Genomic DNA, 13,162 nt, shown 5'->3' with positions numbered 1-13,162 from the left:
AAAAGATTTTTTCAGGGTAAGTCCTAAAGAGGTCGTTTAATTCTTTCCTGGAAATCAGTTAACATAAGGGAAAGCAGCCTGGTACAATGGAAGGAACCTTGGATCAGTTACCAGAAAATCTGGATTCTAATTCAGACTATGCCATTGTCCCTGGACAGGTAATTTCTAATCTGGGCTTCAGTTTCCACTTTTGAAATGAGGAATTTGAACTGGATGACTTCTAATCTCTTCCAGCTCTTGTTTTGTGATTGTAACTACTTTCTGTTGCTTGCTCGATTGCCAGGTGGATCACATTTTAAGTAATAATTGTTTTCCTTTACTCCTTCCCCCCCCCCCACACACCTCTTTAATATTAAATGCTTCTGCTTCATAGGGTTATTGTGAGAACAAATGGAAAAGAATATGTTTAGGTAAATTCTTAAGCTTCATAGGATTATAAAGCTGGAAGGAACCTTAGAAGTCATATATTGCAGCCTCTGAGGAGAAATAGGCCCAGAGAAGCTGTGATTTGTTATGATTTGGACTTCCCTGGCAGAGCCAAGCTTAGAATTTTGTATGAAAATTTCATATGTCCCAATTATTTAGAAGTATTAGATAACTTTGGTGTGTGATCTGTAAAAAATGTTCCCCAAACTTGGGGAAAAATGAAGAATGATACCATATGTCCTTATCCTAAGGATGGCATTAAATTTACCTGGAAAGGAAAGTGATATTGTAAGGAAGAATCGTAGGGTGAAGGAGGTTCTTCCTGTGGAATATTTTGAGGCACTATTTCTAAATGATCATTTCACAGACATTTCACATTCTTTTCATATAGGGTTCACAATGCTTACAGTGACTCAAGAACCCAAACCAGCATACATATGATCTGTTGACATCGAAGTAAAATCTCCATGGATGTCATAACCAAAATGATTCCGGGGGGGGAAGGGGAAGTAGTAGCCCTCCTTTTCCGCATTTGAATTTGAAGATAATTATCACAATATATCAAGTAATTTTATATAGGCTTATTTGATTTGGACTTGTGGTTTGACAACCAGGGATTTCATTTTTGCCATAATTGATTTTGGGATACTTAATTATTCAAGTTAGCTATTAATTGTTTCCATTATTATTCTATAATAATAGCAGGTCACATGTAGTATTCTGAAGGCTTTTTTTCTTTTTTTGGTAACTACAGCTCTGTCACATTTTTAAAAAATTAAGTCACACCTCATTTATTGTGTAAGAGTGCAGTTCATTGCACAGTGAGTTTGTTGCAGCCTCACTTTGTCCAGGGCCTGTACTTTGAATTTCCTTTCTACTAATTGGAAACATATTTACCCTGATCTCATCATGCTGTGGCTCATTCCTCTTTATGAGTACAGCACACAAATTCAAGATGATTGGCTGTAGATATTTTGTTCATAATTGATACTGTTGAAATTGTTTGTTATTATTGTTGGGTTGTTTTTTCTCTCTTTTGCAAAAGATCAGAGAATGATGGCAGTTGCACAACAATTAAAGCTCCATCTCCTATTGAAATATCAGTTTTCGTATGGGTGAACTGAACTTCTTCAAACTGATAGATTGTTTCTTTCATTGAATGAATCCATATAGAGGAATGAGAACTATTAATGTGCAGACCATTTGTCCTAGAGAAGACTTTATGGTTTTTTAACCAGACTTCTAGAGAATATCCTAAATACTTCACTCTTGGGACACTGGTCTTTCCTTTTGTAAGGTAATGCTCTTTTCTGAGCCCCTTTTTAAGATTTGTTAGACATTTATATAAGAACACCTCCTTTATTTCTTTCTAGATTACATATTCATGAATGGAGGGAGACATTTCATTTTGAAATGTCTGCTAAAGATTCATTTTAGTCTGCCATACTCTCCTCCCCATGCGAAAAATCCACACTGACTCAAGAAAATGTACTAAAGGCTAAAACCTCAAAAAATATGGGGAAATAAATAGAATTCAATAGATTTTTTTCTTTTAGAAAAATTGAATGACCAGTTTTTTTGGGTTTGTGGTTGTTTTTGTTTGTTTTGTTTTTGGTTGAGTGCTTGCATACTCTGATAGATTTTATAATAATATAAGTTTCTTAGCACATGAATTTCTAATCTGAATTTGGTTATAGAGTATGCTGGGTTGTTGGCATTGCCATTTTTATTCCCCTGGGGACATGACCCTTGATTAATGTGTTCTTGGCTTTTTTGTTGACTGACTTTACCCAAACTTAAACTTCCTCCCCTCGTGCTGGTCCAAACACAGACACATCTGCTGAGGGAAGCAGAGATTAAAGACTTATCCTAGGTTAGCTGGTGTTTGCGATCATGTAAATGTGACCTATGCTACTTGACAACACAGAATTTTATTATTGAACTAGTATCAAAGAGAATATTTGGACTAAGGATATCACGAAATTGATTTAATACGTAAGTGAAATCTCATATAAGTGAAGGGACGGTGAGAGAACACTAACTTCAGCATGTTCATCCTCAGACCTGGACAAACTACATTGCAGAGTACCAAACGAAGCAGTCAATCAAATGGCTTTTATTAAGTGATTAAGTGCCTACCATGTACTGAGCATCAGAGATGCAAAGATAAAAACAAAACAGTCTGTACCCTCAAAGTTTTTATATTCTATAGTGGTAAGGGAGGGGGTAACAACAACATATACAGTAGATAAAAGTACAAAAAATTTAAAAAATATACAAAGTGAAAATGATAAGGGTGATATACTAGTAGCTGGGGGAGATTCAGAAAGCCTTCATAAAGAAGATGGCCTTGGATGTCCCCTGAGGAGGAAGTTTGCATTTAAGTCATGAAGATGAGAGATGGAATGTGAGGAACTACAAGGAAGCCTTTTTTTGGCTGGAATGTAGAATGTGTTTAGGGGAGTGTGTTATAAGCCTGGAAAGGTATATTGGAGCCAAATTGTGAAGGGTTTTAAATACCAAACAAATAATTTTATCCTAAAAGCCAAAAGGGAGCCATTGAACTTCCTTATTATATGAACTTCCTCAGATCTATGCTGTAGGAATATCACTTTGGCAGCTCTGTGGATAATGGATGGCAGAAGAGAGACTTGAGGCCGGGAGATCAATTAGGAGGCTCAATGAGAGGCAGTGAGGACCTAAAAAGGATGGTTGTCACGTGAGGAGAGAAGAACAAGTATGCATTAGATGTTGTAAAGGTAGAAATGTTGAGGTTGGTTAAGTTATTAGTTATTAGTTATGGGGTGGGGGAAGGGGACAAAGGAGAGTAGGGAATTGAGAATGGCTCTAAGATTATATGCCTAAATAACTGGAAGGAGAGAGAAGAGAACAGGCATTTATTAAATGTCTGCTATGTGCCAGGCACTGTGCTAAGTGCTTTGTGTAAATTTTATCATATAATCCTTATAACAGCCATGCAAGGTAGCTGCCATTATTGTATTATTGTAATTTTCTGCAGTTGGGTTAAAAACAGACAGTTCAGTGGATCCTTGCTAAGAACCCCCAAAATCTCTGTGGTACTTATAGAAAACAGATAAAGGGAGAAGGAGCTAGAGAGTACGTCACTACTGATTGGTAGGTATTTTTGGTTTTCTGCTTAGTAATGAGCTTGGGCATTTGAGGATTAATGGGTTAGGTGAGTTTCTGATCTAGGTTCATAGATAAATAAACATGGCTTGGGCAGTTTTACAACATATCGGGGGTGACAGAATAGAATCAATTACAAAATGGGATCAGAACAATTTGATTTTCTCAATTTTCCTCTTTTTGTCAAAGGGAGACGTGTACGATGATGATCATCAACCTATCCCCAATGTCCATTTAATTAGCAAATTTCAACTTGGAATCCAGATGTCCCATGTGGTTGTCTGGTCTCTGGAACGTCTTTTCTTGGAGTAATCTGGAACATGTCCTCAGGGGCAACTCTTCAGTAGAATTGTTTTTCTGATTCCAGGTTACTTGTAGAGACTCCTCACGTGTTCCCACTAAAATCTTTTACAACAGATCTCAATACAAGTTAGCACAGCCTCTCAAATTTCTCTTCTACAATAACTAGTTAATACTGTGAAAACCAGCTCAAACCTTAGAGTTCTGGTCTTAACAGTGGAGCTGTGGGTTGGGGTGGGGGGGAAGGACATCAGAGTAGGAACCTAGAGTTTGCTTGAAGCTTCAGAAAATGTAGGTTTTTACATGCCCCATTAGAATCATTTACATTTGACATACAAGATTGTCTTGTTGCTTTCTTAAAATTTTCCACTCTTACTCCAATTCCTTTAGGAGGATCAGATGCTATTGAGGATTCAATGCTGTATATGAAAACATAAGTAGCTCTTGCCAGGTAGAAGCTTTCCACTTCTGAGTTCAATAGTTACACAAATGAATTTACTTATAAAAGGCTGACTATACTCCAATTATAATACAAGACTTGGGAGAGGATACTTAAATAATTAATTCTAAAACAGCGCATATCAATAAGTTGTTTATAATAACACGTATTTGTACTACAGAACACATAGTAAAAATTGGTGTTATTTCCACATTAGTCCATGAGTTACATGGATTAAGAAAACTGATTGCACTGAAAGTCTCTTCGCCAAATTAAACTGAAGATGTTTCTGATTTCATATCTTTGTTTCACAGACTTTTATCTTTGCTAAATTGTTATCTTATTATTCAAAAAGGATGAGCTATTTCAGGGACTTAATCTTTCACATGACTATGCAGGCAGGTAGATGACAAGCCTGAGTACTAATTTACCTAGCTGTTTGGGATATGGAATGACTTACACATTCAAATGGAAAACAGCAAGATTCACATACTTGCATTGTGCTCATCTTCTACTGACTATGTGCTGTGATTATAGAAGTTTGATGTAAAAGGAAAAAGCAGGGATATGATCATGCCATCATCAAATTAGTCCTTCAGCTTTAGCCTAAGGGTACATATGAGACAGGATAGAGCATCCTTAGCTCTGTTTTATTTCAAGTAGGAATCAGTTCAGTTGCAAGTCATGGCATCATCTTCCTGATGTCATGGTCCTCTTTGAGAACAAGGGATAAACGGCACAACCTGTAAACAGGCCTAATCACCAAATGGGCATTGCCTCACTCAAAGTAAGAATTCAGAAAGACCTTAGGTTAAAAAGGCCAAGGTCTTCCACTGCATCGTGGGCCATCTCTACTTGTCCTGAGCTATATCTGGCCATTGGACCCAGATGTCTCTGAAGGAAAAAGTGAGGCTGGTGACTTTGTACAGCTCTTTCTCATTTGTGAGTCATGGCATCATCTTCCTGATATTGAGAATGAAAGACAAGCCACAACAATCCTTTAGGGCACATATGTGACAGGATAAGCATCCTTAGCTGTATTTGATTTCAGGTAAGAGTCACAGTTTAACAACCAACCATGCAATAATAATTTACCTCATCACCAGACTCAGGAATAGCCAAGTGGGAAACATTCCTGTTCAAAAGAACACAGTGAGTAAATTGAGCCAGAAGGATCCCACCTTACATTGATGCCAAGATTGTCCTCTCAGCCTTTTTCCAGATGCAGACTTCCACCTGCAACAGTTCAGAATCTCATTCCCTCCGAATAGCTTGTGGCATTTCTCTCAAATGGTGAATTACTGACTTAATGATTCCTCAGACAACTATACCTAAATTCAAATGTCAAATTAAAATCAGTTCAATCCCAGCATAGTACCAGATACAATTATTTTTTTACTCTCATGGAACAATAAGAAATAAAAATTTACCAGGACTCACATATATGAGAGATTTCACTTAACATCTTTCACTTGTTTTTCTTTCCTTCTAAAATTTAAATTTGTCCTGGTATAAAAAACAATTATTAGAAATCATTTCTGTATTATATATAAACTTGCAAATCCTTAACAGGTGAAATTGTTTCAAAACTGCATAATCCTAACAAGCTTTTTTCCCAGAACTGTTGAGCTTGTCCACACAAATGGTTTCTAGGGGTCCCTGGCAATTTACAAAATAAGGAGAATAAACAGGGACCCAAGAAAAGGGGCTAATCCTGAAGCCCCTACCTGTCCACCCCATCATATTCTTCTTTCAGACTGAGGTAAACCACATTCTCTCTACGTGGCAAGTTCCCTATTCTCAGTCTTGATTTAATTTGTTTTGCCCTGACTGAATTTCCCTTGTATCCTTCTGTGGCTGCCTTCTTGCCAGGATATCTTTTGGGGTTCCCATATAGCATCATGCATTCTGCACTTGTATCTACCAGAGTGGATGTGGTTTATTTTTAGGAACCCAGTATTTGGTAACTGGCACATGGGGCCTCCAGTCCCCCTCTGTAGCCATACATCAAAGCGACCTTGGCTCTCTTCCTAAGAGAGGGGAGTGAAGGGTATCCACTCCATCTACCTTTACAGCTGCTGTGGGCTGTACTATTTGACACCTCCACTCCCAAGGTGGAATAGACCTGCTGCACACCCTTCTAATCCAAGGAAGACTGCTCTAAATGCACAGGACCAATCCAGATAAGTCTTTCCACCTTATCCCCTCCTTTCTACACAGTAATCAGTGACCAGTTTTAGGTTTTAAAATTAAAACAATAGTCCCAAATAACTTAGTTAACAATCTTAAAATTTTCACAAGTGACAGCCAGATTGTTGTACCTGTAACTTCCTCTTAACTACAGGTAAAGATGGAAATACCCAGTTTTCTAAATGGCAGTTACAAAACATTATAAGACAGGGTTAGCAGGGCTGATGACATAATTGGTTTTAAACAATTTTCCCACCATCTTTTAGTTTCTTTTAGTTCATACTTTAATAACATCTAAATTATAAGAAGTTGCTTGACATAACTGATATAAAACTTTACCAATTTGAAACAATATTATGTATTTGAAACTTGAAACCAACCCATTACCAATCAGGTGACACCAGTTCTGTTGAATGTGTTTCCACATTACCCTATATAGAAAATCGGGCATCTCATCCCCATTGGCATTATATACTGGTCACATATAATTAAGGAACTAACAATAGTAGTTAACATTTATAGTGTCTGCCTTCTCAGGCATTGTGTTAGGCACTTTACACTCATGTGAAATAAACCGAGGTAACTTGCTTAAGGTCACCCAGTTAACAAATTTCAGATCTATGAATTTTCCCAATTAGTCTTAATGCTGAATAGTATCATAAATTCTGACTTATCTTAAACATCAAATTAAGAGAGACAATATTTCACTTAAAATGTGACTAGAATGAATTAAAATACCTGGATCTGTGTTCCAAATGGTATTACATAGAATCTGGAGTTATGATTTTAATACTGACTTTGGCATTATATTTTACACAAATGCTACTTATTCCAATCATTTCATATTATGGGGTTCACTATTTCCAGCCAATCTACTGCCAAAGATTGTAAAAATGGCAATCTAATATTATCCCAATCCACTCCAGTTATTACATTTAAGAGCATGTTTTAATTTAGTTGAAATCTCGGTTCCACAATCTCAGAAGAAACCCATAATTTATCAATTTACCCATGGCTCTCTATGATTTCTTCTTATGAATAGGAGTCTTACATAAATACACACACACACACACACGCATAATAAACGTGTGTGTATATATATATATATGTATATACATATACAGACACATACACATACATATTATAGTCAAGTTTCCAATTTTAATAAACACTGCAATTTAAAAAGTTACTTTGAATTTGACCAGTACTTAACTCTAGTTTGTAAGACTCCTTAAATTCTAGCTAGATATTCCAATCAAACTCAGTTACCTTTTGATTGTTTCCCGATTCACACAAACCTTTCCCCTTTTTGTGAGCCAGGAAAGTGTTAAGTGCCAGTTCTGTTCTAAAGTGCAGCCTCTTCCCTCTATTCACCTTGAAACTTTCATTAACAGTCCCTAAACCTATGTCTCTATAATCAGTGAAGCAACCTTCTTGTTTTGTGAGCCAGGGAAGGGTTAAGTGCCAGTTCTGTTCCAAAGTGCAAGCCTGGAAACATTCACTGACGTAGCCTCCAAGCCCATCTCTCCGTAATCAGTGAAGTGACTTTCTCTTAATAAATCTGTCATTCTGAGGAAGAAGATTCCCCCATCCCCCCCCCTTTTTTTGTCTGTCCTTTTATACCACACAACCTGGCCACAGTTTAGGAATGTAGAGGTAGGGAAAGAATATGTTTTTGAACTTTTAGGGGTTTAATTATTCTCAAGTAATCTTCACTTCACTGAGTATATTTTCTGTTTCTCTTCTGTTCACCTACCCGGGCTGCTGCAGTCAGCCAGGGATGGAGGGAGAGAAGGAGAAAGAGACTGTCTCACAATTACATGCCTTTTTGCTTTCGTATCCACATTCTTAACTACCTTTAACCTGGCTAACTGGCAAACCAGCATTTCTACATGTTTCTTCTAACTAGAATTCTTCCAGCAACTTTATGTTCTCAGCCTTTGAGTCTAGGAATTTGGTAGTGGCTTTTTTTTTTTAATGCTCTAAAAAAGGGGCCGTCTTATATCTTTCCACTATTTGTCTTCCTTGTTTTCCCAACCCGATGGAATGTAATTCCATCAAAAGGAGACTCTAGGCCTTTTGTTGCGTTCAGGACGTCCCCATATTTATGCAGTGTTTCAAATGTGTCCAACACAGGTGCCCTCCCCCCAACCTCCCCACGGAGGCCATCCAGGAATCCTCCCTGGCCTATCCCGTACTCTGTTGGCATTCCATTGGTATCCTGCCAACTGTACCGGTCGTAAGGTCTGGAATTCCCCTGGCTGGGGAACCCTGTATCTCCTCCATAACTGTGAGGTGTTATTTTTGATACCAAAAGAAGAGGCCAAGTATCTCCAGACTGATTGTAGGTAGTAGTTTAATCAGTCGTTATGAATTCTTACAAAACAGGGGCAAACTTCAGCCCCAGGTAGCAGCCAGGCAGTTCAGTGGATCCCTGCTAAGAATCCCCCAGGAGGAGCTAGAGAGTGCATCACTACTGATTGCTGGATACTTTTGGTTTTCTCCTTAATAATGAGCTTGGGCATTAAGCCATTGTTATGCCCAGACATAAGTTTGTGTGTTGATCATATACTGGTCTTGGTATTCTTGTTATGGCTTTCATAGGTCATAGTATCTTAAGTTTTGACTCAATGTATTCAGTATCTAAGTTATGATTTTTAACAGGTAACCATGTTTAGGCTTCCACCTTTCACAGAGTTTAAGTTTTTATGGCTTTTCCCCAATTGGGACCCTACAGCTACATTGAGAAAGCCAATGTTTAGAATACTGGAGGTGAGATAGTCACACTGGACTTTGACTTGGTCATAACATATGGAGTATGTATTCAATTCTGAGTAACACATTTTTAGGAAGTTCTTGACAAACTGAAGAATATCCAGGGAAGGGCTGGCCACAAAAATGTGAAGGATAAAGGGGGAAGGATAATAGTGATGATGATGATGATGATGATGATGATGGTAACAATAGTAGCTGATATTTGATAGAATTTTGAAGTTTGAAAAATGCTTTACATATATTCTCTTACTTAAATCTTACAATGACCATATGAGGTATTATGCTACAGGCATCACCCGCATGTTAGAGATGAGGAAATAGCTTCGGAGCAGTTAGGCAGTCAGTCCATGGTCTAAGTTTCAGAGGTGAGTTTCAAACCCAGGTCTTCCTGAGTAAGTCCAGAACTTTGATCCACTATGCCAAGCTGCCTTATCATAGCTGTCTTCATGTGATTGAAGGATTTTTATGTGGAAGAGGGATTACAATTGACTCCAGAGGCAGAACTTGGGGGCAATGGATAGGAAGATTTCTGCTCAATGAGAAGAAAAACCTGCTGTCGATTAGAGCCTCCCCAAATAGATTCTTTCCATTTTTGGAGGTCTTCAAGAGATTATTGAATGAATTCAGTTGTAATTTGGATTAGATGGCCTCTTGCTCCCTTCTAATCCTTGAGATCCTTCAGGTATTTATAAATTGCTTTATAAAAGCCAGATTATATTGATAGATAGCAAACTTTAAATTTCCAGTGGATACAATTTAGTGGCAAACTTAACTGTGAATAGAAAAGGAAATACTCATAAGTTTAGAGTGATGACAAGAAATAAAATCTAGAATAAGTTTATTAGGTACTTTTTATACAAAAACAAAACAAAACTAAAAAGGACATGACCTTGTAAAAATGAAAAAGAAGCAAATGGTGAAAACATTGAATGTAGCTCTGGCCATAGCGAGGTCTCAGGTATAAAATAGGCAATTGGATTAAATGACCCTTTAAGGGACCCTTCTAGTCCTCGATCTTGTTTTAACAAGGCATATTTTAGTTAGGTGCAAAGTTGATAAAGAATAATTAATTTGAATAGAATTTTTGTTTTCAGATCTAAAGTGAGATCTTCTTTGCATGTGTTGAGAATTGTGGTTTTCTCCTCTTGAGTTTTTATTGGAAAACTCATATATTCTCTAATCCATTGGTTTTATGCCATTTCTTATGTCTGCAAATTAACTTTCACTACACTCTTGAGGCTATTTCTGATCTGTGTACAGGTAATACCAGCCTAATATACAGGATTTTTTTCTTTGGATAGGTACTATTGATTGTTTTTTTTGACCCCGTAACTTTAAAGTCTGAAGTGGTTATTTTTTAATAAGTGCCATCTTATATCATGAATTTGTACTGCTGATATACAATTAAAATTGACAATGTTAACCCTATAACACCATTTCAAGGAATTGAGCTTTTTCTCCCTCCTTTTCTGTAACAAAGTAGTAAATAAATTCTCACTATATTGCTTTTGTTTTTTAAATATTTGTTAGTGGAGTTTTGTTGTTTTGTTTCTCAGGCTCTGCCCCTAGTATAAATATTTCTTTTTCCTCGTTTAGGTTATACCCATATGCCATCAGCTAAATCCGAAAACTTCTCAGACTCAAGCCATAGTGAGATTTCATCAAGGTCCAGCATCGTGAGTAATTGTTCTGTTGACTCAATGTCTGCAGCTCTACAGGAGGATCGGTCCTTACCCCAGTCTCTTAGTGGCATGGACTCAGTTGGAGCAGCAGAAAAGAAGGAACACGCTCCAGTGACAGCTGACCACAGCCAGCATGTGATTGGGTGAGCTGCTTTAATAATGTTGAGTTGGCTGCAAGACAGGAGACTGGGAAGCTGTGGTAGACAAAGTCATATATTCATCAGTAGTTTTAAAGAAGGCTGATTCAGTGTCCTAGGTTGGTCAGTCAGCTAAATGTTTTTTGAGTTTTACAAGAACAAGAAGGAAAGTGAAAGTTCTTCATTTTTAAATATTTTTTAATCCAGTATAAAAGTTCTCACCCTTTGGACAGTCAGATTATTGAAATGCGCAAAACATGTTAAAGAAGCACTGCATAATACTGGGTATATGCAATACTGATGTTATCTGTAAAATCTGCTTGTTGTTTTTTAAAAGACAAATTAATTAAAATATTAATCAAATACTGCTTAGTAATTTTTTTTTAACATTTCTAAAATAGTCCAAACTACGCTATTCTCTCTGAATACTATAATCACTGAGATTAATCCAGAATTTTGTTACATTGACTTACTGAGGAGGAATATATCAATTACAAGCCACATTTTTTCATTTGATTTGAAAAATGTTTTAATGCTGATTTTCAAGCTTAACACTTACGTATAGTTTTAAGGAATGCCATTTTGATCAATGATGCTATCCTTCAAATTTCTTTGTATTTTAAATTCAAACTAAATGCCATTAGAAGATTTAGAGATATCTTTTACTGTTTGTAATTTTAATTTTCATGCTTTGGTGAGCTTATTTTATCATTCACAAGTTGTACATGTTTGCTTAGTACCTCGCAGCAACGTAGGTACATTCATTTGAAAAGCTTTTTTTTTTTTTAATTAGTAAACAAGTAAAGAGGTTTTTTTTTTAAACCAGAAAAACAAGGCTTATTGTTCATATGTGCATTGTTTCCATCTTTAGATGGACACTCTCAAGGCCTTCTGTAGTCAAGGGTTTAGCTGTTTCATCATCTGTGAGCACTGAGGAGATTTCTCATGAACACATCACCATAGAAGCAGCTGACAGTGGCCGTGGAAGTTGGACTTCATGTTCAAGTAGTTCTCATGACAATTTCCAGAATATTCAGAACCAGAAGAGCTGGGACCTCTTAAATTCTTATCGACACACTCATTTGGATGTCCCCATTGCTGAAGTGGAACCCACAAACTGTGAGCCTTATTTGTATCCAGAAGGCTACTCTCAGACGAACAGTCAGCCTAAAGATGGCACAGAATGGGTACAGTCAAGACAGAGCTGGGCCTCCTCAAGCTCTCTCTCAGACACATATGAGACAAACTATGGGACAGTGAGGAGAAGAGTGGTAGAGGATTCAAGTGCAGAGCCAGAGGAGGCTTTGGATTCTCATCCTAGCACTGATGCCACATATAAAACGTTACGTCCAGTACAGAAAAAGGCTTGATAGGTAAGTGGTGTGTTGGGTTTTTTTTTCTTTTTAGAACTTTCTATTAAGTAATTTGGAAATGATGTTGGCAGATTTTGGCTCCATCCATCTCTGGATGTTGACAAACAAGAATTGAACTGCTGTAGCACATCAGAACTTGTGTATCAGTTTGGGGGAAAGCATGTAAAAGCATGGTAAAACCCTCAGCGTGGATGCCTCATTATCTACTAGGAGACTTATAAATCATCTTGCATAAAGTGTCCATGTGCCTGCAGCTTTCAGAATCCAAGAGTTTGACACATCATTCCTTTGAGAAATGTGCCAGCAAATGCCCTACAGGTAAAACGGCAGTACTTACATACTACATGTTTCTCAGAAGGTTGAAAAGTAGCTTCACTACTGTTGAAACTCGGAGAAGGAGCACTCTGATGTCTTTTCCTTTTTTTTCCATTTTCAGGTTTTCATTTGACCTTTATATGAAATGAAAGTTATTTGTATTTAGTAGAAATTTTTTTTCACTCGCTCCCACTCTTCCCTTTGCATACAAACATTTTTAGAATCCTCTTGGATTGGATCTGAACAATTGAAAGAAAAAAGAGAAGAAAAGTGTCAGTGGGTAAAGAAAAGGGGAATTGTTTTTTTTTTTAATATAGTCAAGGCTATAGGCATTTATTAAGCTCTTGCTGTATGCCAGGCACTAGAAAGGAAAAATCA

At 37.1% G+C, this 13,162-nt stretch overlaps 1 protein-coding gene across 1 annotated transcript in view; it reads left to right on the top strand.

The window, feature by feature from the left end:
- Positions 1 to 13,162, top strand: part of RAPGEF6 (Rap guanine nucleotide exchange factor 6) — a 219,978-nt gene that overhangs the window by 197,585 nt on the left and 9,231 nt on the right. Inside the window, 3 exon segments of the mRNA XM_020991169.2 lie at positions 10,874 to 11,102; positions 11,968 to 12,437; positions 12,440 to 12,469. Coding sequence (XP_020846828.1) covers positions 10,874 to 11,102; positions 11,968 to 12,437; positions 12,440 to 12,469 — 729 coding nt within the window.

Source organism: Phascolarctos cinereus, unplaced genomic scaffold (genome assembly GCF_003287225.1).
Source record: "Phascolarctos cinereus isolate Bilbo 61053 unplaced genomic scaffold, phaCin_HiC Scaffold_2;HRSCAF=192, whole genome shotgun sequence".
In the NCBI taxonomy this organism is placed as follows: domain Eukaryota; kingdom Metazoa; phylum Chordata; class Mammalia; order Diprotodontia; family Phascolarctidae; genus Phascolarctos; species Phascolarctos cinereus.
The sequence above is the reverse complement of the archived record's forward strand: the minus strand, read 5'-3'. Positions and strand labels throughout refer to the sequence as shown.